General features: G+C 38.2%; 1 protein-coding gene across 3 annotated transcripts in view; it reads left to right on the top strand.

The window, feature by feature from the left end:
• The window catches only part of LOC139686330 (peroxisomal leader peptide-processing protease-like), a 516420-nt gene that overhangs the window by 365076 nt on the left and 127671 nt on the right, over positions 1–23673 (top strand). For all 3 annotated transcript variants that reach the window (XM_071583496.1, XM_071583497.1, XM_071583495.1), the window contains one exon: positions 13761–13831. In XM_071583496.1, coding sequence (XP_071439597.1) covers positions 13761–13831 — 71 coding nt within the window. The remainder of the gene's footprint in view (positions 1–13760; positions 13832–23673) is intronic.

Genomic DNA, 23673 nt, shown 5'->3' with positions numbered 1-23673 from the left:
TGAAGAAACGGTTAATCCCTTGGGCTGTGGGGAAAATTGTGTTCATTGCGAATGTAGTCTTAGTACTGTAGAATTGCAGATGTATAATGATGTATGAACATGACTTTGACACTTGAAGGTATATATTTCACGGGACTTCGGAAAATTTCGAAAAATATTCATAAATTACCAGCACAACTCTCCACAGGCGGGTCATCACCTCTAGGGATAAAACCGCTGGCATTGTATACGATTGGGGTCACATTGCTCAGAAGTTATAATATTCCTAATCCATTTTTAATGATTTTACTTAATGAAATCAACTAAATAAATCCGTTTTCAGTATGTAAAAACGCTGGGCTAAAGAAAACCTTCGAGTCATTTCCCAGTTTCAATTATAGAAAGTAATCATTTCGTGGCTTTTAACTTTTTCGCCTTCTCGCTTGTTCTCGCGCCAACGGATTTGGAATGCAAAGCTTGCGCCCACGACTAGCCGTGTCTCTTCTGTGACGGCTTCCCCAATTGCTCATGGCTATCGCCACATCCTTTATTCTCTCCCACGCTCTACATGCTGTGTGTGGGTTCTCTGTTTGAAGATGGGTCACTTCTTCTTCCGGTGTTTTGAGCCAGTCGCCGTGATAAGCATGAGTACATTGTTGCGTTCTTGGAGCGCCTCGAACATTTTCTTCCGCACTTGAGTCATAGGCATGGCGTAAATGGTTTTGTAAAAACAACAGTGAAATCCAAGTTAATATTAAGCGTAATGGATGGAGGCAAACAATAGCACGCTAGAATTGGTACCAATCTGAATGTACATTAGCCACGATGTTTCTTTTGAAAAATTCCTCGTTGTAACCGTGCAAGTCTGAAATATTATTATTATTATTATTTGGGATACATTGCTGTTAGGCGATAAGCCGGGTGGCAATGACATGATATAACAAACAGAAGTCATTCTTAAAACATATCACAGTGTCATTAAATAGTCGTATAGTAGACTTACAAAATAAAAAAATGAGAAAAAACAATATATTTTGATACAGCCATACACCTTCTGCCGTATTGCATTTAACAATCCCATCATGTATACCTTTTGCATTCACGCCTAAATGATTTAATGCTTTTGGGTAAGGGCTTAAAGAGTTCATCAGGCAGCTGGTTCCACTCTTTGATTCCCATATTTAGGAACGAAAACCTGGCGGTGTTTGTCCTTTGGGGCATGTATTTGATTTTAAGCGGGTGATCATTCCTGCCGAGATAACATGGCTTATTTACACTCTCGTTCAGTTCTTTCCAGCCTCCGTCAGCTTTCAATATTTTTAAAATGGCACACAGTCTATTCAGCTTCCGTCTGTTCTTTAGTGACCCCCATCCTAGTGAGCCTAGCATGTCGCTTACACTGTCAGTCTGCCTATGTCGCCCTAAAACGTACCTGGCAGCCTTCCTTTGCACTGCTTCTAATTTTTTCACATGCCCTATTTCAAAGGGATCCCATACTGTGGTCGCATATTCGACAATAGGCCTTACAATTGTTTTGAAGGCCAATTCTTTAGTTGATTTAGTGCTTCCTATTACTCGCCACGTGATAGCCTTCAATTTGTGGCTTCAGGAGAGCATTCAAGTGTTCCCTTGGTTTGCCGTGCACACAGTATACTCAGAAGTGTGGTCACAGTTGACCCAGACCTACATGGGTGAGAAGGAAAGGAGAGGCTTTACACCGAAGGGTGCTGGGTACATTCTAAGCAACGACGTCATCCTTCTTTGATGCCTGGAATACTGATTTAGTTTGCTTTTGAAAGCGCACCGCTACGCGGGTGTTGACGTTGAGAGGATTTTAGATAACCTACTGACGCTTGTGGTATGAAGCCTCTGCCAGAAGACCGGAGTCTCCCTGGCCTTAATTTGCTTGGTTTGAAAAAAGAGATATTGGCACCCACGTGTGGATGCTAAGTTTGTTTTAGCCTGAGAATGTGTCTCCTCCGCGCGGCAGGAATGACGGAGCAAGGGCACCGGGGTCGCTCACGTATTTTAATCGTTTGAGGAAGTGAGCTATGCTGTGTAAATTGAAGGCGGTTTGTATGATATCCGGTATAAGTCATGCAGATATTTGTTTAGGGACTTCCGAGGCCGTAATGGTATTGAAGAATGAACATTTCATACTTGTATGCTAAAAATTACTGTTTCCTGAGTACTTTCAATTAGGTTTAGAGAATTTGAGAATTTCTGTCAGATTACGTGTATGAGAAAGCGCAAACTTAATTTTGCGCCTTTCAAGATCTTATTGCTACCCAATGTAAAGAATGCTCATTTAAGAATGCCTTTAATTATCCTTGCACGAAATTTTTTCTTTTTTTTCTCTCGCATTTCGTACATTATCTGATCCCTAGTTGGATTAGATGAGATATATCCACCATAACAAAACAAATATTATCCAATGAGGAGGACGACAATCAACGTATTTTTTCTTCCGAACTGCATTGCTGATCTTTCATTCTTCATAACTTCAGAATGACTATTTCGTTAAATCTCTTTGCCGCATAGATTCATATCCATATAGTCGTGATAGTGACAGTCATATTTTTTGTATTTTCACCAACTCGCAACTGTTTTGTCTCATTCCTAACTTGCCTCCAAGATGAGACCGATGCCTTGTGCATGATTTTTGTTGTACAGGCATCAGTTAGCCTTTGTGTGCATATTGCTGCTCATTACTTATCTAATGTAATATATAGTTGAAATATTAGTGTAACAAACTGTGTCAGTCATTAATTTATGAAAAATCTCCATACCGAAGTATATTGATAAGGTTGTTTAAGGAGACCGTTAATTCCACATCCGCGACCTTGGTCTCACCAATTTTAGAGTCCTCCTTCAACCTAATTTCTCATTTCTGATTCATTAAAGGGTTATGGGCGATACGATTGCATAATTGTCTCGCCTCTTAATGTTGAGATTATTTGTCGAAACTTAGATCGTTGATGTAGAATAAAATTTATCGGTGAAAATATTCTTATTACTCTTCAATTTTAATTTTATTCTGATCAACTTATTCTAAATCTCTTCAAAACATTATCTAATTGCAGTAGACAGCTCTAACAGCTTTCAATGGAAACCAATAGATAATCCTTAGTAGACCAATCGCTAAATGCTATTACATTAGGGACCAATTGCTAAATTATTATTGATATATATATATATTGGCGTAAAATTGCCCAAGCAGGAAAAAGTAAAAATGAGTCTACCACATTGAGTTCTTCGACCGAGTGGCACGCGCCTCTGACGCATCTATCGCCCCTGAAGTTGCACAGTCCACAAAAGCAGTGGCAAGCAACAGGAGAATTGATTCCTCATAGTTTTAAGAAATCATGTAAAATATCTTGAATTTTTATTTTAATGATAAAACCGAAAAAATACTGAAGTTCCTGTTAATTATAGAAATATACGGTGGATTCACAATAAAGTGTGATGATACATTTTTATTTGCATAGTTTTTCGTGCGAAACTTTGTCATATTGTTGACTTAATTTGTAACTTATGCATACGTGGTACAATTTTGATTCATTTATCTTAAATATTACCTCTGAAGTAGTCGTAGCAAATCGCAACATGTTCAGTTCAACCACTAAAACGATAGCGGAAAAGTGACGCTGTATTGTAATTTTGCCACTCAATTTTGGCAATCGAACCAATGAATGTGAGGAATCATTTTTAATACGCTCGACAAGACCTTTGGTGGCTTGTTGGTTGGAATATAAATTTTATGATTTTGATCAAAGTCTCCTTTTTGAGACCGAGCAGTAGAACCGACTGCTCCATTCAATCGCTATTGAACCCCTCTGCGGTCACCCTTCCTATCCTTCATTCCGTCTGCCTCATTCGGCTTTGACCCGTCCGTACGTCGGCTCCTTTCGTCACCGGCTTCGCGGACTTGAATCGGCGTGACGCACGCGTTCATTTACTTTTCGCGTCGGCTCCTTTTTTTGTGATTATTACCCGAGCTAAGTCAGTATATTGTTTGCCATCAAATTACGCGTAGTTCGAGTTTTAATTTTCCTAATGATCCTTGAAGTGACAAGGAAAGTAGAGAAACGGGGCCCGCGTGACGTTTCGTTTGCTTGTTCTGTGAGGCCTTGTCGTTTCACCTCCAGTTCGGGACTTGAAAGACGGTACATCCGGCATATATTCTCTTTTTATTTTTCTCTTTTGGGTTGTTCCATCTCCGAGATGGAGCATGGGCGGTAAATATTTCTGAAATCGACGACTGCGTCGCCTTGTGTTCTTGATCACCAACTCTCTCAATGATTTCTCCTGGCTTGCTTCGTCCTCGTACTGCCGCTGCCCTCGACTTTCGGGTGCAGTCTTTGAACATCAGTTCCCTGTATTTAGGCCAAGTATATTTTTTTAGGGGTCAAGACTTATGTAATATGAAAGTTTCCCAAAATTCTGAATAATAAAATCATTAAGTGAACCTAATTTAGCCATAAACCAGTGTGGGTCCTGTAGTGTCGTGCTCTAATTTTTACATATTCACTTGAACTTTTAGTTCAATTCTTTTTGTGGAAGGCACGTGAATTAAGTCACAATTTCCACTACGAAGAACGCAGAAAGGTCACAGGCTAGGTTTGAATCAGAAAGAAAAGGCAAGAGAAAAGGCATAAATATTAGCTTATCCTTAAATATGGGTAGAAGGTAATCGATAGGTTAGAAGTTTCATTACTCATCGGAAGGATGACGTACTTCTCTACAGATCGAGACAGTACGTCACTAGCAAATTAAGATTTTAAACCGGAGTGAAGAGGTCAGTACTCATGAAGAGGCCAACAGTCTCATCTCAGTTTTTAGATGAACATGATCTATGTTTTTTATAAAAAAATTGAAAAAATTCAAATGCTGACTTATTCGGATCAAATGTTACTCCATTCTTTATTTTATGCGATAGAAGGAAACTGGAAGATAATAAGAACGAACGGAGGTCAAGAATGTAATATATTAACATTGAGAATGAAAAATCTTGGGAGTTGTCTAAATAGCATGACTGAGAAAAATCAATGTTAAAATAATTATTTTAACGATAATAATTACTCTCTCTATTTAAAACAACATAACCTTATTAAATGACTCGTAAATGCAACATAATTCATTGAATTCATCTTAAAACATCAATAAATTTCTTTTTTTATGAATTTCAAATGTTTTTAATGCTTGCGCAAATCTTTAGTTGTTATGCATCAACTAAAGAAATATGGTTTTATTGTTCATATTTGTAATAGAAAATTTTATAATGCAAATTTAATATTTTCTAGTAATCTTGATTCATTTTAAAGTTTAGGATTTATACTGTTCTACAGTTATGTATATATGTAAAACCATAAACACAATAATCAACCCGAAGGGACGGAATTCTGCTCCGTCTTCATCGGTCCAATTTATTATTCGGCACTTCCGTGTTATGTCGACGAAATCATATATATATATATATATATATATATATATATATATATATATATATATATATATAAACATATATATATATATAGTATATAATTGCGGAGGCATAAGGTTTGATAGTTTCATTCACTTAATGTACTTGTAGGTTTCGTTGTTCTTGTTGATTCATTCAGGCTATGTGGGTTATTTTTTATCATGAGCTATTTTCGCGTTTTGAAGTTGCTAATGACTCAAATGAAATATTTAGATTACAGAAAAATGACATTTCAAACTTTCACCTCGCTGGCCAATGCCACACCCAAACAAATGTGCTCATGGAGCAAAAGAACACGCCGTCCCATTAATTAATATGTTTCATATTTTGCTTCCCCGTAACAAAACTGAAGCTCGTTATCTACTGTGGAAATACCCGAGTTTTTTAATCAAATTTTCGTTTTTTCTACTCCGTCACCAGGGCGTGGGCATAATATTGTTCCTACGCCGTTTCAAACCCATCTTTTTGATGTTTTCAAAATAATTTTTACCCAAATTTCACTTTCTTTCAGGCAAGACTCTAGCATGCCGCACATCTCTTCCTTCATTATTTCTTTATACTTACTGCTTACCTTATAGCCACTGCTCGTCATACCATTCAAGTAGATGATTCTCTTCCCCCCTCCAACCATAAACCACAATCGCGATATGGTGTACAGGCTTGTAAGCTCCAAAGAGCCGCTGTGCCTGGAGAAATACCACATTCTACATGGTACCATTCAATGATATTTGAATGATGAATTTTAAAATCAAGAAATAGAAACACGTTATTAAACGCTAATGCGCCGCACGACTTTAAGTGCAAACCAATTATGTACTTTAATTTATAAGGTTTCAATTTTTTGTAGTTGACATGTATGCTTATTTCGGACCATTCTTATGTTTTACATTATTTCCTACTCGCTTCGCGGAAGTGGCATTGCTTGAACTACTTAAAAATTGGATTTATTTAATTATTTTCGATTAACAGAAACAATATAATTTATACGTATTATCGTAGTACCATATCCATAAATATCTAATATAGAGTTTATAAAATTCATTCGCAAATATCATACACTTCTTGCTGGAAATATCTTCGCACATACCTGGCACAAAGTATGGGGAAAACAGGAATTTTCACTTTCACAGACTTGGCACGGTGCATGTATACTCTGCTTAGAATACCATTATGAATAGATGGGGTAATTCCATCTATGGAGGCTAAAGCTACTTTGCTAGAATTAGGGCATGTCAGCTTTCATCTTAGGCTATTTGCCATCTTACCATTAGAAACAGTTACAGAGGTACAATATGGTGCAACCTTTGTCCTTGGAGTCCTTGACCTAAAATTCTGTTTTGCATACTTGCGTCGCTCCATTGTAAGCTCATTGACATATAGTATGAGGGCATACGGTATTTATGAGTTAAGTAGTAATAATTTTAGGAGAATTTTCATCGGGAGGCCAGATAAAATGAGGTATCGTTAGACTGTTTTTTATACTGTTACATGATATTCCAAATTTATTAGTCATGTATGCGATGCTCGCGGATGCAAATAATTTATACGTAGCGCAATCATTCTCATTGTGAATTCATGATAAGTTTTCAGATATCTTCATCGCCAGCAAATGGCAAATGAAGGGTTTTTAAAACAACTCCTTACCTCTTCGCCGCTCGTACGTAGTGAAACTTGATCCTATCTCCTCCCTCCTTCTCGCATGTTATAAAACACCTCCCGATGCTGTTCCCCTCTTTGGAAAGTGGCTAAGAGGTTTCGATGAGTACGAATACGTCAGGAAAACGATAAGAGCACTTCCAGAACCGTGATAACTAAACATGTGCTCAGTCGTGATCTTTTAGATCCAGGGAAACATAAAGAAAAAGACCATAAAGGACATTAGAATGGTATACAAATTTTCGTCTCAACGTTAATTTTGGTTATATCGTCTAAGGCGTTGATAAATGCTTCTATGGACGCTTCATTCCATTCTAAATGCTTCTTTTTTCGTGATTCATGCACTCGACTTAGAATAGTCTCTCGTTGCAGTGCTACATAGAATCATGACATTAAACTGTATAATCATCAGTTACATTGCTTGCATTATTGATGCAATTCCAGCTTCATATTATGTTGAAATAAAACCAGATTCGATATAATTTTCTGTACTCAGTCCCATGATCTGCTGTGTTCTAAGGTGTTGGAATTTGATTTTCCTGCGCGTATAACATTGTATTCCCCTGCCGTCCTCCCTACCCTGCTTTCCACGGCAACCTTGACGGTTTATTTATCTAACCCTCCCCCATATTTAGTTAGGATATCCTTGCCCTGTCATCTGGCTTCCAGCATTGCTCTTGTCAAAACCCTACTCGTCCTTCCGTCGACTTCTCATCCCGGAACACGGCTACTCTCCCCATTAATTTTGCTTCGCCGCTCGTGACCTTCTCCCCCGCTCTCGAGCCGAGTTCTTTGCTTGCGCGCGACGAGAGAGGCTCTTTCAATGACGCAAGCCGCCCCCTTTCCTTTCGGTAGTGCGCCGTGGGTAAATGCTATCGTCCGAGTTAGACGTCCGGGAAAATCTACCAGTCGTCGTTCAATCGAGAGCGTGGACCTTTTCTTATTGAAAATCATTCAGTCCACTCCGAACCGTGATGACATTTTGATTTCGTTGTAACGCATGATTTATAGGTCACCACGAAGCCGTAATTCTTTCGTACTATCCGGGCGTCGGCTGTTAGTATTTTTGTACAGGGTGTCGTCAAACGTTAAGGTCCCCTAATTCTTTTCTTACCAACTGCTCACACCAACATGTTGAAACCTGTGTTACTTTTAAACATAAGATCCCTCTGCACAGAATCATTTTTATAACCACCATTGTACGATTCCATGACCGCCGAGAATATTTCTGTAGAAATCCCTTTTCCGAACTGGAAAATTGCTTATGGTCCGTGGCCAAGGCTTCATGGGTTGTCACACGACGTCCGGTCTTTATGATATCTCACCCAAGAACACAGATTTTTCAGATGACTTCATCATCGCGCGTCTCACTTAATTAATGACGTATTTCGATGGGATTTAAACCACGCGCGTAAAGAAAACGAATTCAAAGGAACATGCTGTTCTTGTACCCCAAATGGCGCCGTTTCAAATATTGAAAATATTTCTCACTCAACTTTAAAACTCCTATGCAATGTACGTGTGGTGCAGCCATCACATTTTTTTCTATTCATAAATTGTGTCTGCGTATTTTAAATTCAACCGCATCTATCTATCTACTCTCATTCCCCAAAAAAATTGCGATACCTTAGAAGGTGAAGACTCCCATCATTTATCGTTTACTAGTCGTATATTCATATTTCATCCGCGTTTGACTTAAAGAAAACATATTCTGGACGTGAACGGTAAAACTCTTTGAGTTAGAAAAACTCCAGTCCAGTAACGAAGCCTCACAACTGTTTTATTAGCAAATAATGGTTTGCATGTACAACATTCGGGAAAGAATGCAAAATGATATATCATTGAAAACAAAAATGAAAAACTTTTCCAGCAAGAGGATGATTAAAGCCCATTTGTCTTTCTCCCGTCATCTGATAAGCAAAATAGCATCATCTAATTCCTTACCTGACGTTTTTTGTGACGCCTGTTAATCACCGTGGACGACATTCACTTAGCGTGATGACATAAGAGAAATATTTATCGATATACTCGTACTCTATTGCGTAACGCTATTATGTAAGTGAATTCCTATCGCCATGAACTTATTTCCAATTCCTCTTCCACTTAATTCCACACCTCGTATTCGTATTCCTTGGGAATTCAGATTACCTTTGAAATGTTTTTGATATGATGATCACATTTCGTATGGGATAGCTTCATTAGGTTTATTAGTCTCCTCGTATTGTTAAAGTGGCAATGAGCTATTATTCTTCGCAAGCACAACCATTTGCTCTCCAAAAACCGCTTCCGTGAACTATGAGTCGCCATTCCTTAATATATTGAATCAGAACTAGGAATGAATGGTTGGTTATTAGCAGTTGAGCAGTTTCAGGTTTTTGGAAGCATACAAGTATAACCATTCCCACCTATAGATTTTTCAATATTACTACGACGATAAGTATGGTGTATGGTGATGGTTTTAATGCTTCAGATTTGAGATTAGAATTTAGAATTTTAACATAATTGAAAATATTTTTAGTATTTACTCATAAATGTAATGCACACAGCGTGTGAATTCCTAATGATAAAAGAAATGTTTTTGAGGAATTGATTGCTTCCCAGCCACTTTATTGTAAAACATTTCTATTAATAAACCTTTCTGTTAGAACAAGCAACTGCCAGCAGCAAATTAAACTTGCAAAGACATAAAAGACTATTCAAGAATTACATATTTTGTCCTCTTTTTTCGGATGCAAGACGTAGACGATATGAGCAGGGGAGAAAGAAGGCCGGGGAAGATTTGTTGCTGCTGTGAAACGATCAATATAAAATGTATAGACAAAATAAAAAAGTATTTCGAAGAGCAGGTGAAGACAGAAGCGTATGGAAAGCACAAGAAGAAGAAGTGGGAAATTGATTGGAAATTCATATGCTTAAACACGATAGTTCACTGGAGATCATAATTGAAGGATAGGAAGAATTGCAGAGGAAGACCTAGGATGAACTACGGGAAGCAGGTAATGGAAAATGTCAGTACAAGGAGCTATGAAGGGCTTACAGGAGGAGATTGGCAGGAAACAGGATAGTTTGGAGAGCTGCTTCGAATCAATCCTTGAATTGGTGACTCGTGATGATGATTTTGAAGCTACTAACGAAAATTGATCGCTATTATATTTTCTGTCAAATTTTTTTACATCTTCCTCGTAAGTTATTAGTTTTCTATGACTCGGAAATTTGGTCTTTGATGATAAGATTGGATTGGAGGATTTTGATGTATGTGTGGATAAGAATGGAAAAAATAAAATTGAAAGGAAAATAAACGAATATTTTTTCGAAAAAACGAAGGAAAGGTTTGTTTAAACCTTTCCTTCGGAGAAATGTGAGGACGGGACAAGTGGATGCAGGAGATGCTGAGAAGTGAATTGAAGAACGAATTATTGCAGTTGTAGTATCGAATATAAGGGTATTTTTGGCCACATCAGTCAAAGATTGAAAGTACAATGGTGTATATTGATTGGATCCATCGAAAACATGCCCTATTACGATGGACTACCAATAATACGATGGTGTTAGGTAACGCCACTTCAGCTGATTCTGTCAATAATTGAAGATGAGCACTTACATCCATGGGCTCGTGAATGTTGGTCATTTTTCCAAGTAATGAAGTATTATAATGTCGTTCACCCGTTGTGTATGTAGAGATGCTTTTTAAAGACATTTTATATTCTTTATTAAATCACGTGCCATGTTTAATATTATGGGTGTTCAAACAATTTCGAAAAAAGAGCATTTTATTAATTGGTACCAATTATGATTATGGGACGAATGAAGCTTCACCAAATCCTTATGAAAGTTATTGAAGCAACAAAAGTAGGCCGTCATCTTTGAATTTAAAATAACTGGGTGTTGTATGGGTGAATTCTTCTCGGGTCTTCCACCGGGTCAATGGCTCCATAGCTGCTCCTTGGCAGCTCTGGAGCCATTGACCCGGTGGAAGACCCGAGAAGAATTCACCCAACTAATACGCCGGGAAAGCACCAGATCTTTCATGGGTGTTGTATGTTTGTTTATAATATCCATTGTCTTCTTAAATTTATCTTAGTTCTTTCAGTCAACGCTTGAAGACAGAAGTCGGCGTTTATATTTAAATTTAGTCGAAGAAACCGTCATTCAAATATTTCGTCCTTTAACCTTTCAGATCCTCTCTTACAGAAAGTGATGCCTTGCAATTCACTAATCTTTGATTCAGGGAGTAGCATATTCACTTTCGTCAATAACGAACATTGAACGCCATTTAAATGGAACTTTATGCGATCAAGCTTGTTTTCAAATCCATTGACTTGATTGATCCTAGAGACTCTCATAGATAATGAAGCTATCAGAAAAAATAGACATTGTTATAAAACTAAATTATCAGCGCACTAAAAAAATGATTTATTCATTCCAAGAGTCAAATTACAAATTAAATGATAAAAGAGAAGCAACGTGAACCGATTTCTCAAGGTCAAGTGTAAAATTACTTTTAAAATTTCATGCATCATCTTTTTTATTTAGAAACAGCTTGGGTGATTTGCGTTCTCAGTTCCGTGTATTGGCGAACCTGTTTTATATTCTTCAAAACTTATATTTATAATCATAATGCTGCTAGAACAACTCTTATCTCATTGCCTTATAAAAACTTCGATCACGAACACCTCCAATTTCAGAAGCAGTGGCAATATATAAGAATTAGAGATGGTGCATAAATGCAATGATTTTTTTTCTAAATAATTTAAACTCTTCCACCATTCGTTTCACCAACCAACCGCTTCTCGTTTCTGTTTTAAAACTATTATAATTGGAGCACCATTGAATCTGACTTAACTTTAACAATTGCTTGTTAAGAAGAACGGGGATTTTTTCTCATAGGCAGTTTTACAAACCAATGAAATGTACAAGTAATTCCTAGTCGTAGTAGGAAAGGGTGGTTTTGAAAAATCCTCTTCGTAAATATCTCACGAAGATTTGGTAGGCCAAAGTAATGGTGACCCTCTTTAGCTTTTAACGTAAAATATCAACACAATACCTGTATAAGTGCCTACGCAACGGGCTATTTTAGACTTCTTATTTGTTCCTCTATGGCGCCTGTTTTCTCTTGGTGAATGGCAAGTGTATATGTAGAGGCGTATTAATGCAGCGATGAAAGCCCATGAGTTGCCTCAAAAGGCTCGTTAATTAAGGTAATGATGATTTTAATGTGTCGACTTAAATGGCTCCACTGCGGTATTCAACCAAGGTTTTTGATTGCATTTTTTCTTTACCTTCTCTCAATCCTCGATAATATTATTCAAAAAGGGTTTAGGGAAAAACGCACGTAATACGGATGAATGAGATCAATTAAATTTCAGAGGTCCCGACTTTTTGGTGAAGTATAGCCTCTAATCGCTATAGGCATTGAAGAAAGTTCAACATTGGTCTAATGACCTCCTAGGGTCCATCGAGGACTGGAGACCCCTAGTTCTTAGCTTGGTGACCCCGCGATGCTTAACCCCTGTGAATATTTTAGGTTCCGTGACCTGCTTTGCTAAGCTTATGCGCACGTTGCATATGCGTGAGGCGCTTGCTTCTTCAACTTCTGTGAGGGGGGTATGATGGCCAGGGACGAGGAGGCTTAAACTGATTCAGTCGTTTTATTTTGTGCCCATGGTTATTGCCGTTTGAAATGATAACTTTTGGTATGGGAACTATGCAACAGTCAGTTTATTTAAATAATTTTGTAAACTAATGTAAAAATACAGTTATTATTATTATGTCTTATTAATCCGTTTTATTTAAATTTTATGTTGGGAAGATATTCATTACAAAGAGCCATAAATAATGTCTCATTATCTCATAGATTAAATAAATATAAATAAGTGCTGTATGTTGTCGGCGCAAAGTTCATTTGAGAACGTGGTCTTCGGTGGAACGTGGTCCGTCCGGAAAATAAGTGTACTGACTCCTGGGCTGGGCGCGCCGCTCCAGGCGCGCCCAGCACCGCTCTGACGGGCTGCGATTGGAGGGGGGTATGTTGGCAAGCGACGCTGAAAAAGGCAGTCGGCTCTGAGCTGTTGTGTAGTGAGGAGCTCTGTTAACGCGAACCTCCACGCTCCACCCACGTCACGGAACGCGATGCCGAAGTTTTTGGAGCAGCGTTATTCCATCAAATTTGCGGTAAAGCTTGGGAAATCGTCTACCGAAACTGTCGGTATGATTAACCAGGCCTACGGGGAGTCAGCCATGTCCAGAAACATGATCTTTCGGTGGCACAAGATGTTCGTGGAGGGCAGAGAAGAGGTCGACGACGAGTCTTCGAGAGGTTCCCGATGATGCCTTCGCGGGAGCGTTCCAGGAATGGGAACGCCGCTGGAACAAGCGTATCGACTCACAAGGGTCCTATTTTGAGGAATATTAGCTTAAGATATGTAAAAGTGTAATAAATTTTTTTTCCTCAGTACACTTATTTTCCGGACGAACCCTGTATAATATGATTGAAATTTTTCAGAGCTCATTTACGAAAATTTCTGACAAATATCTGACGTAGAAGATAAGTGTTTTTGTAAGATTTTTCTCGTTCATTACTCTTTCGATGGTCATTAATTAGTCTTCGCTGTTTAAAGTTCACGTATTTTTGTTCTTGTTTTAGGAAGTTGACGGACCTGAGAAAATCCCTGGTATCAGTCGTGAGCCAAAAGCAGTGTTCTCACTTCACCAAAGGTAAGATCGCATTTATTATCCTTAATTGATTTATATTTTATCGTGCGGTACGTTTATGTCCTGTCGAAATTAGGATTTCACTCTGTTTTCGGAGAGTCCAGTGTAACCTTAAAATATATATGGAAAATGACGATATGAAAATGTTAACCGCTCATGTATGATATTTTTTCATGAATGCTCTTATTATATGAATGTGTTCTTTATTTTATTATGTAAATTTTTTCATCTTAGAGTTCAGATTGCCATCTGCCAATTCTTGTTTCTTTTCCCATTGTACCGTCTGTTCGCCTTGCAAACGAATCGTGCAAAGTCTCTTGGGATACACGAAGTGTACATTCGTATGTCATTTAGCAAATAAAACGATCACGTGAGTAGTTTCCCTGACACTAAGGTATTTTATTCAAAATTGCATATCTGAGGTGATACCCCGTGACTTTCGTCGATTAATTAATGTTCCATGCGAACATTTTTAAAAAGATCAGATGTGCTTCCAAACTTAATTGTTGATTTCAGTAACTATTTTGTAGTGCTATTATGGGAAGAGTCAACCCGAGCCGTACTCTTATAAATGGGCCCATTTATAAGAGTACGGCTGGGGTTGACTCTTCCCATAATATTCATACGGCCGTAGTTACCGTTCGCTCAATTCATAGTTTGTAGTGCCCTGATAATTATGTTACGCATATTATCTATAGGAAAAATAAGCGCACACGTTAAGTTGCCTTTTATTTGGAAGACGTTACTGTATTCGCAATTAACGTCAAGATTTGAAATGATAGAGTAGCATCTAGTTTCTTGTCCTATGAAGACTTAATTTAAAACTCCCTTTTCATTTCTGTGTTAAGCATATATTTAATATGCAACGCGATAGTTAGTTGTATAAAATATAATTCGACACATCTGTCCGTCAATGTAATATTCTCCGGCAACTTATTTATATTATCGTGCCCTGTGGATAACCAGGACAGGATAGGTTATGGTCGACGCACCAAGAAAATGATCCTTAAAAATTAATCGGAAAAATCATTGAAAGAATATTAATTGTATCGAATAACCTGCTACCGCATTCCAATTTCATGGTTGGTGATCCGAAATCGAGGATGCAAAATTATGTTAGAGTTTATTATATGATATTGAATGTTTTACCCTAAATTCACTTTCAATCTCCCATCCTGTGCTTTTGAAATGGTACCTAGTTTGTCCCCGAAATGCTCACAGTTCATTAAGTTTGTGAGGGAAAATATCTCCAAGTTTAGCATTTTGTATCCTTCGAGCTCTGAAGGAGGAGGGGAGCGTTGAACTTTTATTCCTGCCAAATGCCTAAGGTCTATTTTTCGTGACATCAATTGTCCCTGAAGCACAACCGCCAACCACCTGGGCGGAATTCTAAGAAGCGAATTTTGAATTAAGGGTGATTTACCACCAGACTAACCTAATGTAATGCATTATTCATTTGTATTAGGAGAGGCGACCGACAGCTGAAGTCATATGCACCATTAGGGTTAGGTTGGTAATTTTGTAGCGGTGTAATGTTTGGTGATCTTACAGAGGATGGAGGAGAAAATGAATTGGCGTCGGTATCAGCGCAGTGCCTGAATGAAAGGTGCAAAAAGGTCGCACTTCAACACCCCCCCTCCCCGACTGATAAAATTTTGAACGACAATTACTCTTCATCTGTCTAAGGATCGTAATGTATCTTAAACACTTTCCTACGTCGGGATTATGACCCTGCCCCTCTTTTGAGATTATGATAAAAGAAATGAAACTATTTTGTCACTGTCTGTTGCAACCCCCATTTTTAATCGTTGTGCGGTGAGCGAAAAGCTTCCATTGCGATCAGTTGAATGATTTTCTATTTTGGTTACGAATTTCGCCATCACCCTCGGTCCTCACTCAAGCGCCTTTGTTCTGGAGAACTATTTAGAAAGAGGAAGCTGAGAGCGGAAGGAGCACACCCTAGTGCGATAAAGAAGCCCCTCTCTCGTGTCCCATTGTACCAGGCGTTTTAAAAGGATTCGAAGAGAAGAAGGGAATTGAAAAAAGAAAGCCACGGAATGTTTTTCGAGTTCTTTCTTTGGCGATGGCTGGCGAGACGTCTGCCGAAAATTAGGGGATAAAAGAAGGAGACGAGGAGCTTTCTGCCATTTCTATTTCGGTTTGCGTCGACGTCCTTTATGCCGCCTACCACGTGTCCATCTCTCCGGGGGGCGCTCTAGGGGATAGGGGCGGGGGGAGGGGGAGAAGAGCGGCAAAGGGAGAGGAGGGGGCGCTCCAAAGGGAGTGAACGCTGGAATAGGCGGCGTGCGTCGGCGGCCATGGGTAAGTGGTGGAAGTCGGCTGAGGAAAAGGTCATCTGGAGGGCATATAAGTACTATGCTCCTCGCGAGGATGAAAAGGAAAGCGTTTCCGCTGCGAAACGAGACGCGTGGACTGTTGGGAGATTTCGCTCTCGCTTGGCAGCTTTTGGCGAGGTTTTCGGAGAAGCCTCATTGCGAAGGGATGCCGTGCGCGTCTATTGTAGACGGTGCATGCGCTTGTCAACGGTTTGTTAGTAATCCGAAAGGATTATTTGTTTTATTTACGGGAGGTAGCTTTATGTCTTTGGGTATCAGTAGTCATGCCTTGGCCATTTCATCAATACCGCATTAATTTTCTCGAAAACCGCCGAATTTATGTTCATTGTTCTAGTACAGCTACATTGTTAGCGCTGCTGTGATGCAAGATGTAGAATATTATATTCTATTTTTACTAAAAAAGCTATAAAGGTTGTCCTTTGACGCAGAATTTAATTTGTTACATGATTTTTGGTATGGAAATGGAAGAAAGAAATCCCGCAATAGTGCACGTTAAGTGTACGACGTATATGTGTAAGTAATGGAGATAATAACACGACTGACTTAAATCTGTTTGGCTTTCGGCTTGCTTACACCTTAAGAATAGTTTATTGTACAAAATTACAGCATCATCAAAGAATTCACACTTCTGCATCCCTAGTACTCATGATATGTCATCATTTGTACTACTCATCAAGACGAATCAAAGCGGCTTGCCAATGTTTTCAATGAAACTATGGGAAACGGACATTCCTCACTTGAGTTGTAGGGTAACTAGGAGGTTGGCACATGATATGGTCGTAATTCAGATAAATTTTCAGTGTTGAGTGAGCAGAATAGTGTTATATTCTAATTTGTTGTTGAGATTTATCGTTGATTAATGTAATATAAATAGTATTGATTAACTCCTTAAAATCCACCTTAAATGGCCAGAGTGTAATGTCACGCTTGAAAAGTGATGGAGAGTAATTAAGACATTGGGCAATTGGATGATTAAAGGGAATAAAGACACTTCGCGATTATTATCTTACTTGTAGACTCTATTTCAGTCAGTATTATGTTGCTATCAGTATTAATCCAGAGGAAGTGACTTACCTTAAGTCTGTAATAAGTTCGGAATCATTAAAAAAAAATTCATGTCCGCGTTCTGATGGCCAAATAGTACGTTGTTTCATTTACGATATGAAAAACAATATATCGCGATAATTTTGTGTAAAAGTTGCAAAGTGCGGGTATGAGCTATTTTAGGACGAAAACAAACATATGTGCTCACGCTGTTTTGGCGTCGTCAGCCCAAACCCCTGCTGCGAAAGCGTAGACACATAATTGCCTCGTCGTTTCCTCATCTTCCGCCACCGATTTTCCCTTTTGTCAGGCGTGTTGACCGTGTCGGTTGAAAACAGTCACTCCCTAGTTGTATGTCAATTTCCATGCTATAATTTTCTAATCATGCCCCACCGTGAGGCATTGTGGGCATGGGATAAAAGTTTTGGTACGTCGTTGATTTTGGGAAAACCGAGAAAAGTGTCTAACGTCACAATTAAGAGGAGAGGAAAACATCATCGCATCGAACCCCTACATTGATATTCTAAACCGAGAGTGATGTTTAAGATGACTGACTGATGGTACCAATCCTATTTATTATTATTTCACTAAGGCCTAGGAATGAATGGAAATGTCATGGATCTTCAAAAAGCGGACTATATTGTTTGTTGCCATGGTTAACGAAAACGTTTTTCAATTTCCCCGATAGGGAAGAGCATAACAATATGCAAACGGTATGATAAACTGGACATTTATGTATTTATGTTCCCTGCAAGCCACCACTGGGGTATGTGGCAGGGGAAGAATACACACTAGACTGAGTTTTACCCGAATATGACCTACCGCGGTCGGATAATGATATTATGTTTCCTTATCCTTCGTGAAGAAATGGCATCTTAAATCTATCTGTTCTATACTTAATCTCTCTAATTTTATTGACATGACCGTCTCTACCGTAGTACGATGGGGGTAATAATACATTTTTAACACCATTGCTAAAGAGACGCCCTTCCAATTTATGCTAAAGCTTAAATTTGTAATTTAACCTTCACTCCGTAAGTGATTCACAGCCTAGCTGCTCTAATATTTTGGATATGCTACTAAGTTTATAATAACAAAGTTTTACAAATCTAGCTCCTCTACGCTGCATGTGATCCAATTCGGCAATTAATCCAACTTCGTAAGAATTAGTCATTACTTGGAGCATATTCTAAATGAGGTCTAACCAGGGAAATATATCATTTCATGTGACCTTTTCATCACATTTACCCAGTACTCTTCTAGTAAATCCTAACCTTTTGTTAGCTTGTCCCCATATTCCCCGTATACGTTTCTCCCATGAGAGGTCGTGAGTGAGGGTAACGTCTAAGTATTAAATCGAGTCTACTCATACAATTTCGGTGTTCCCGATGCAGTAGGTGTTCGGGAGGTAATTGCTCCTTTTCCAAAAAATTATGACTATGCTCTTTTTTAAGCCTAATTCTTATTGCCAAGTGTCGCACTAGCGTTGTATTGTATTGAGGTCATCTGATTAAGCTGATCTATCTTCAATGTCACGGTAAACCACTGTATCATCGGCAAATAAACGTATCTTACTAGTGACGACGGAGTCAATCTTGTTAACGTAAAGTAGGAATAAAAGAGGTGCGATAATACTTCTCTGGGAACACCTGAAGTAACTTCTGCTGCATTTGAACTAATTCCATCTATGGTTACTCTTTCTGTTTGTTGTTAGTATGTTTAGTAGTGTATATTTGTAAGTTAGAAGCGAAGAAATTTATATCAAAGTGTACGTTCAAGGTCTAATGAGAAAGTTGAATAAGCAGTGAAATGATTAGAGTAAATAAATTTGTAGTTAAACTCAATATTTAATTACTTTCATTCATTATACATTTTATTAAAAGTGTTGTTTTAATGGTGACATTTTCATGTATTTCTCGGTCCATCAAATTTAATTTTATTTTGAACATGGCAATCGATTATAAGCTATTGAAGTGAAAATACTATTACCCAATAATAAAAAATGAAACAAGAATGATTCGTCGTGAGGAGCAACTGCGTATCGTGGTGTAGCCCTGATATTTATTCATCTCCATTAAAAATCAGTCAATATCTTATAGCTGTAAGGATTTAAATCTTCTCATGGTATTGATTTGTTAGCTTTCCAAAGTGTCAAGACTAGCCGGTTTTTGGTATTTTGGACATTCCCTCGTTCAGTGTATAAATTAATTCAGTGTGAAAACAACTCTCCAGACGCAAGACTTGACAAGTTTCATATTTCCTTATGGAACTAAAAAAACTAAATCCTGTTGAATTTAAAGTGATACCCTAGGAAAATAATTTAACGTTTGAATCGCTTTTGATATAGGCCGACATAATGAATAAATTAAAATGGCATAGTCACTGAAATTATCAGTGGCTGCTGGCTACTTCTATTATATCCTCGTTCGCTCTGTAAATGAACTGGTAAAGAATGGCTTCCATAAGTTTTTCATTAAATAAACTGTTTGCTCTCCAAGGGGGGAAAATGTCAGAACCGTCCTGTAACCTAGCAATTGAATTATTTATTGTTTGCTGCATTCAAGTAAATTCATCTTAATGAGTGGTTAATAGTCCTCAAAAGTGAAATGCTGCGTTAATGTATCCGCCATCTCAGCCACGGAAATTCATTTTTTGGTGTTTTTTCTCTTATCTACGCGAAAGGTATGTAAATTTGATTTTTTTCCTTTTAAACAATCCGTAGAATATCAAAATGTATCCATTACTTTTAGCCCTTTGTGTCAGAACCTCTGGAATTAAAAATTTCATTTGCTGGAAGTCATTTAATTAACCAATGTCCTCAAAGTTAATTTGAGTCTGGTGACCATGAAGCGCACTTCGGAGCGAGGTTCAATTAGCTCTAGAATTTTTTCGTCCCCAACTTTTCTGTAATTTCCTCTAATAGGTGTTTCGGATGTCTATGTTTCTTTTTCTGAGTGATTTAAATTGGATCATTTTGACATTGTTCAAATCGTTTAACCGCAATTAATCTGCCTCACAGTGTAATAACATTAGATAATTACGCGAATGGAAGTTTGCTTCCACGAAAAAAATAACGTACCTTAACGAATGTCACGAAAGGATATTTAGCTACTTATGTGTTAGTAGTCTCAAGTTTTCTAAATTGTAGGGAATTTCATCCACTAGACGTAAACTCTTCTTAATGAACTGACATAACCCTCATTAAGGTAGCAGTGTCGTGTTTCTTGCATCGAATATAAGTGAATACATTTCAACGCTTGAGCAATTATTTGTTTTCATTTCGCTGGTATAGTGATAATTTTATGGTTCGTTAGTCTTCAACAATAGCCAAGGACTTTTATGGGAAAATACAGTTGTGGGTGATCAGTTCTATGGAATGTTATTAGATCAGCGGAAAACAATTGAGGCTAATGGAAAATTCCACAATCGAATATGAATAAGGAAAATGTTAATATAATTCTGGATTTTAAACTTTTATTACGTTTTTACCCTTGCATATGTTACTTTAACCAATAAGTCTTGGGATTGGCACGTAAAAAGGAATAGAACCCTGCAATTGGAAGATTTAACAAAGTAATTATCGGTGATAAAAGGGAATCGGTGGGAGTAATTTTTTCCATGTGCTGTTCAGATGGCCTGTCGTTAGTCATTCTTTATGCTGTACGTTTTCGTGCGGAGTTCAAATGCTGTATTAACAGGAACAATATGTAAGCTGATTCATTTTTTCTAATTTGGTAGAAAACATTTGAGTGGAAAATCAATTTTTTCAAACTTTTTTTTCAGATGATACTTACAGGTCATCCGTATGTCAGTCGATAGTTGTTTTGCTCATTTAATTGACATCTTTCCCTATTGAAATGAATTTTATCACCAATACAACTCCAGTGTACGATTATACGTGTTTGTGCTATTCAAAATAGTAGACATCCAAATTTATGATTAAATATTTTCGGAACTTACAATACATGCAGGCTGTCAGCACTTTTAAACAATTTTCAGGCTAGGCTCATGATATTTTGCTTCTGCAGCGATATATGAAGGACATCACTAGTGAATAACTCGTGATTTATTGTTTCACAAATACATTTTTTAGCCCTACAATTAGATATTTCAGTTGTCTCATCTCTCATTCGAACCCTAAAAATTCCACATTATATGAACTAGGCATTAAATAGGGTATGTGGTTTTTATTAATCACGATTCTCTGAAGTACCTTGCTCTCGGAATGGAAAACTTTCCGTATAGAGTTGGTTCATTATCGTGTCTATTTCAAAGGCCTTGGAGACATTCTTCACCCTATTTCAGTACCCAGTGACTCGTTCGCACCTTCATAAGGCACGTTCTTCATAAATGTCAAACCTTATTGCGCTGCTTCCAGAATGTAAGAGATTGGCCTCGTGACAAGGCCACAGTGAAGGGTTTGCGGGGGTTGTGGAGGCAGGGCGCATGAATTCGAAACAAATCCTTCCCTTCCCTTTCCCCTACTCCTCTCGAGTGGAGGCTCCCCTCGCTTTGCATTCACAAGCTCAGTTCGATGTTGGGAGGGGAGAGGGGAGGGGAGAATGCCGACGCATGCGGTCTCCTCCACAGTATTGGGCGATCGTTGGGATGAATTAAGAAAAGTTAAGATCCCTTTCTCTCCCTGAGTGGTCAACATTTTCATGAAGGATTACGATCGGTAGGCAGTGTACCTGTAGTCCTACGAGAAGAAACTTACACATTGGACTGGCTACTTCGATGAAATCCTTTGTCACATTGCCACACGGAAAAGGAAAAACTAGAGATTTTCCAGAACCACTGAAGTCAGCAACATCTACCCATATGACTCAATGTGGAGGTTGAAGAAAATACTGGATGCATTTACCAGATATTATGACGAATAGGAGACCGGATGAATGCTAGTAGTAGTTTTAGGGGAGGCGACCGACAGCTAAGGTTATTTGCATAATTGGGGATGGATGGGAAAGAAAGGGTGTAGAGAAACCCTGCATTGGCATCAGCTTACTGTTGACGAAACGCACCAAGGGGTTCGCAGTTTAATATCCCATCCGACGGACGTCGTGCTCACTCAAAGTGCTCACCACAAAGCACCTCAAATAGGGGTCGAGATACCACTGAAAAAACTCTCCCGCCTCCGGGATTCGAACCCGGGCCCTCACGGTTTGGAAGCCTTTACGTTAGTCACTGCGCCATTATGATCCCCTCAGGAAGGATTGCTTTAGCCGCCAAATGTGCCGAAAGAAAACGCAGGTATATCTATCGAAGCGTATAAGGCGAGGTTAAATTCATAAGAGGGTGCTTGCAAAGAGCATTGGCTTTACTACCACTTGCACCCTATGCCCTCCTCGTCCCTCTTCTTCTCCCCTGAGTCGCCAAAACGTGATTAAAGAATTCAATTTAAAAATGTCTGTGGCTTGGGGAAAGGGAGGGGTGAGTGAAATGTGCTGGATGTGCGGTTGTCCAAGCAGAGATATCTGTCGTTGTCCTTTTTCCGCTTCCCCCTCAACGAGATCGTAAATTACGCAAGCGAGAGATTCAGTGGGTTGCAAGACGAAGAGATGAACCATTGTACCAATTGTCCCGATTACTTTTGGGTGTCGAATGGGCGCATCTGATATTCATTCAGTGGTGTGATGATCGCCCACGATTTGATTAAAAAATATTGTCACAATAGTCGACCATTCCAAGAAACCAACCGATACCCGTACTGTTGCGAAGATGGTAATGAAAATTGAATGTTAAATATAGCTGAAATCCCTTTATCTACTCTGTATGTATCTTATGCGAGGTTAGAGTAGGTGTATGTTTCAGGGCCTGGCTCTGCTGGATTTCTCCATAGTGAAAAAAAAATAATTTGTTAACTTCGCTTTTTTTAATTTGACTGCGCTACTCAGTTTTCAACGTATTCAGTCGAAACTGAAGTTTGGTCATGCAAAAAACTTTTTCTAAAAGAGTGGAGTGTACGTATTAAAAAAAGGTTTTATTTCACTTCCACACATTTATTTGCAAAGGAAATATATTTGAATATACGTAATATCAGGTATATTTCGTGGCAAAGAAATTCCCTTAAAACTCTTTCTTCTGACTCATAATTATGTAATTTTATATTTATTTTCCAGTAGGAAATGTCAGTGGGAAATGTAAGTGGCGCTACAAAATTGTAATAATTTCATTTATTACTTTGTTTATTTGTTCATGACTAAAATACCCATATTCATTTTACCTATTTTTATTCTTAATGAACAGTATTTTCCCAGCAACAATATCATATGTTTAGTTTTTTCTTTCTTTTTCATTCCTTGCGATTAGGTTTTTGCCATAGGCTTTTTATTGTGATAAACTCCTAATAATTATTTAGAATTACTATTCCCCTCAAATGTCAATGTATATAATGAATTCAATTATTCATTCGCGTTAATGCATACATTTGGAAAATAAAATATG

Source organism: Hetaerina americana, unplaced genomic scaffold, assembly GCF_022747635.1.
Source record: "Hetaerina americana unplaced genomic scaffold, ioHetAmer1.1.p SCAF_14, whole genome shotgun sequence".
NCBI classification, from domain to species: Eukaryota; Metazoa; Arthropoda; class Insecta; order Odonata; family Calopterygidae; genus Hetaerina; species Hetaerina americana.
Note: the sequence above shows the minus strand (reverse complement) of the source record. Positions and strands in the feature narration are given on the sequence as shown.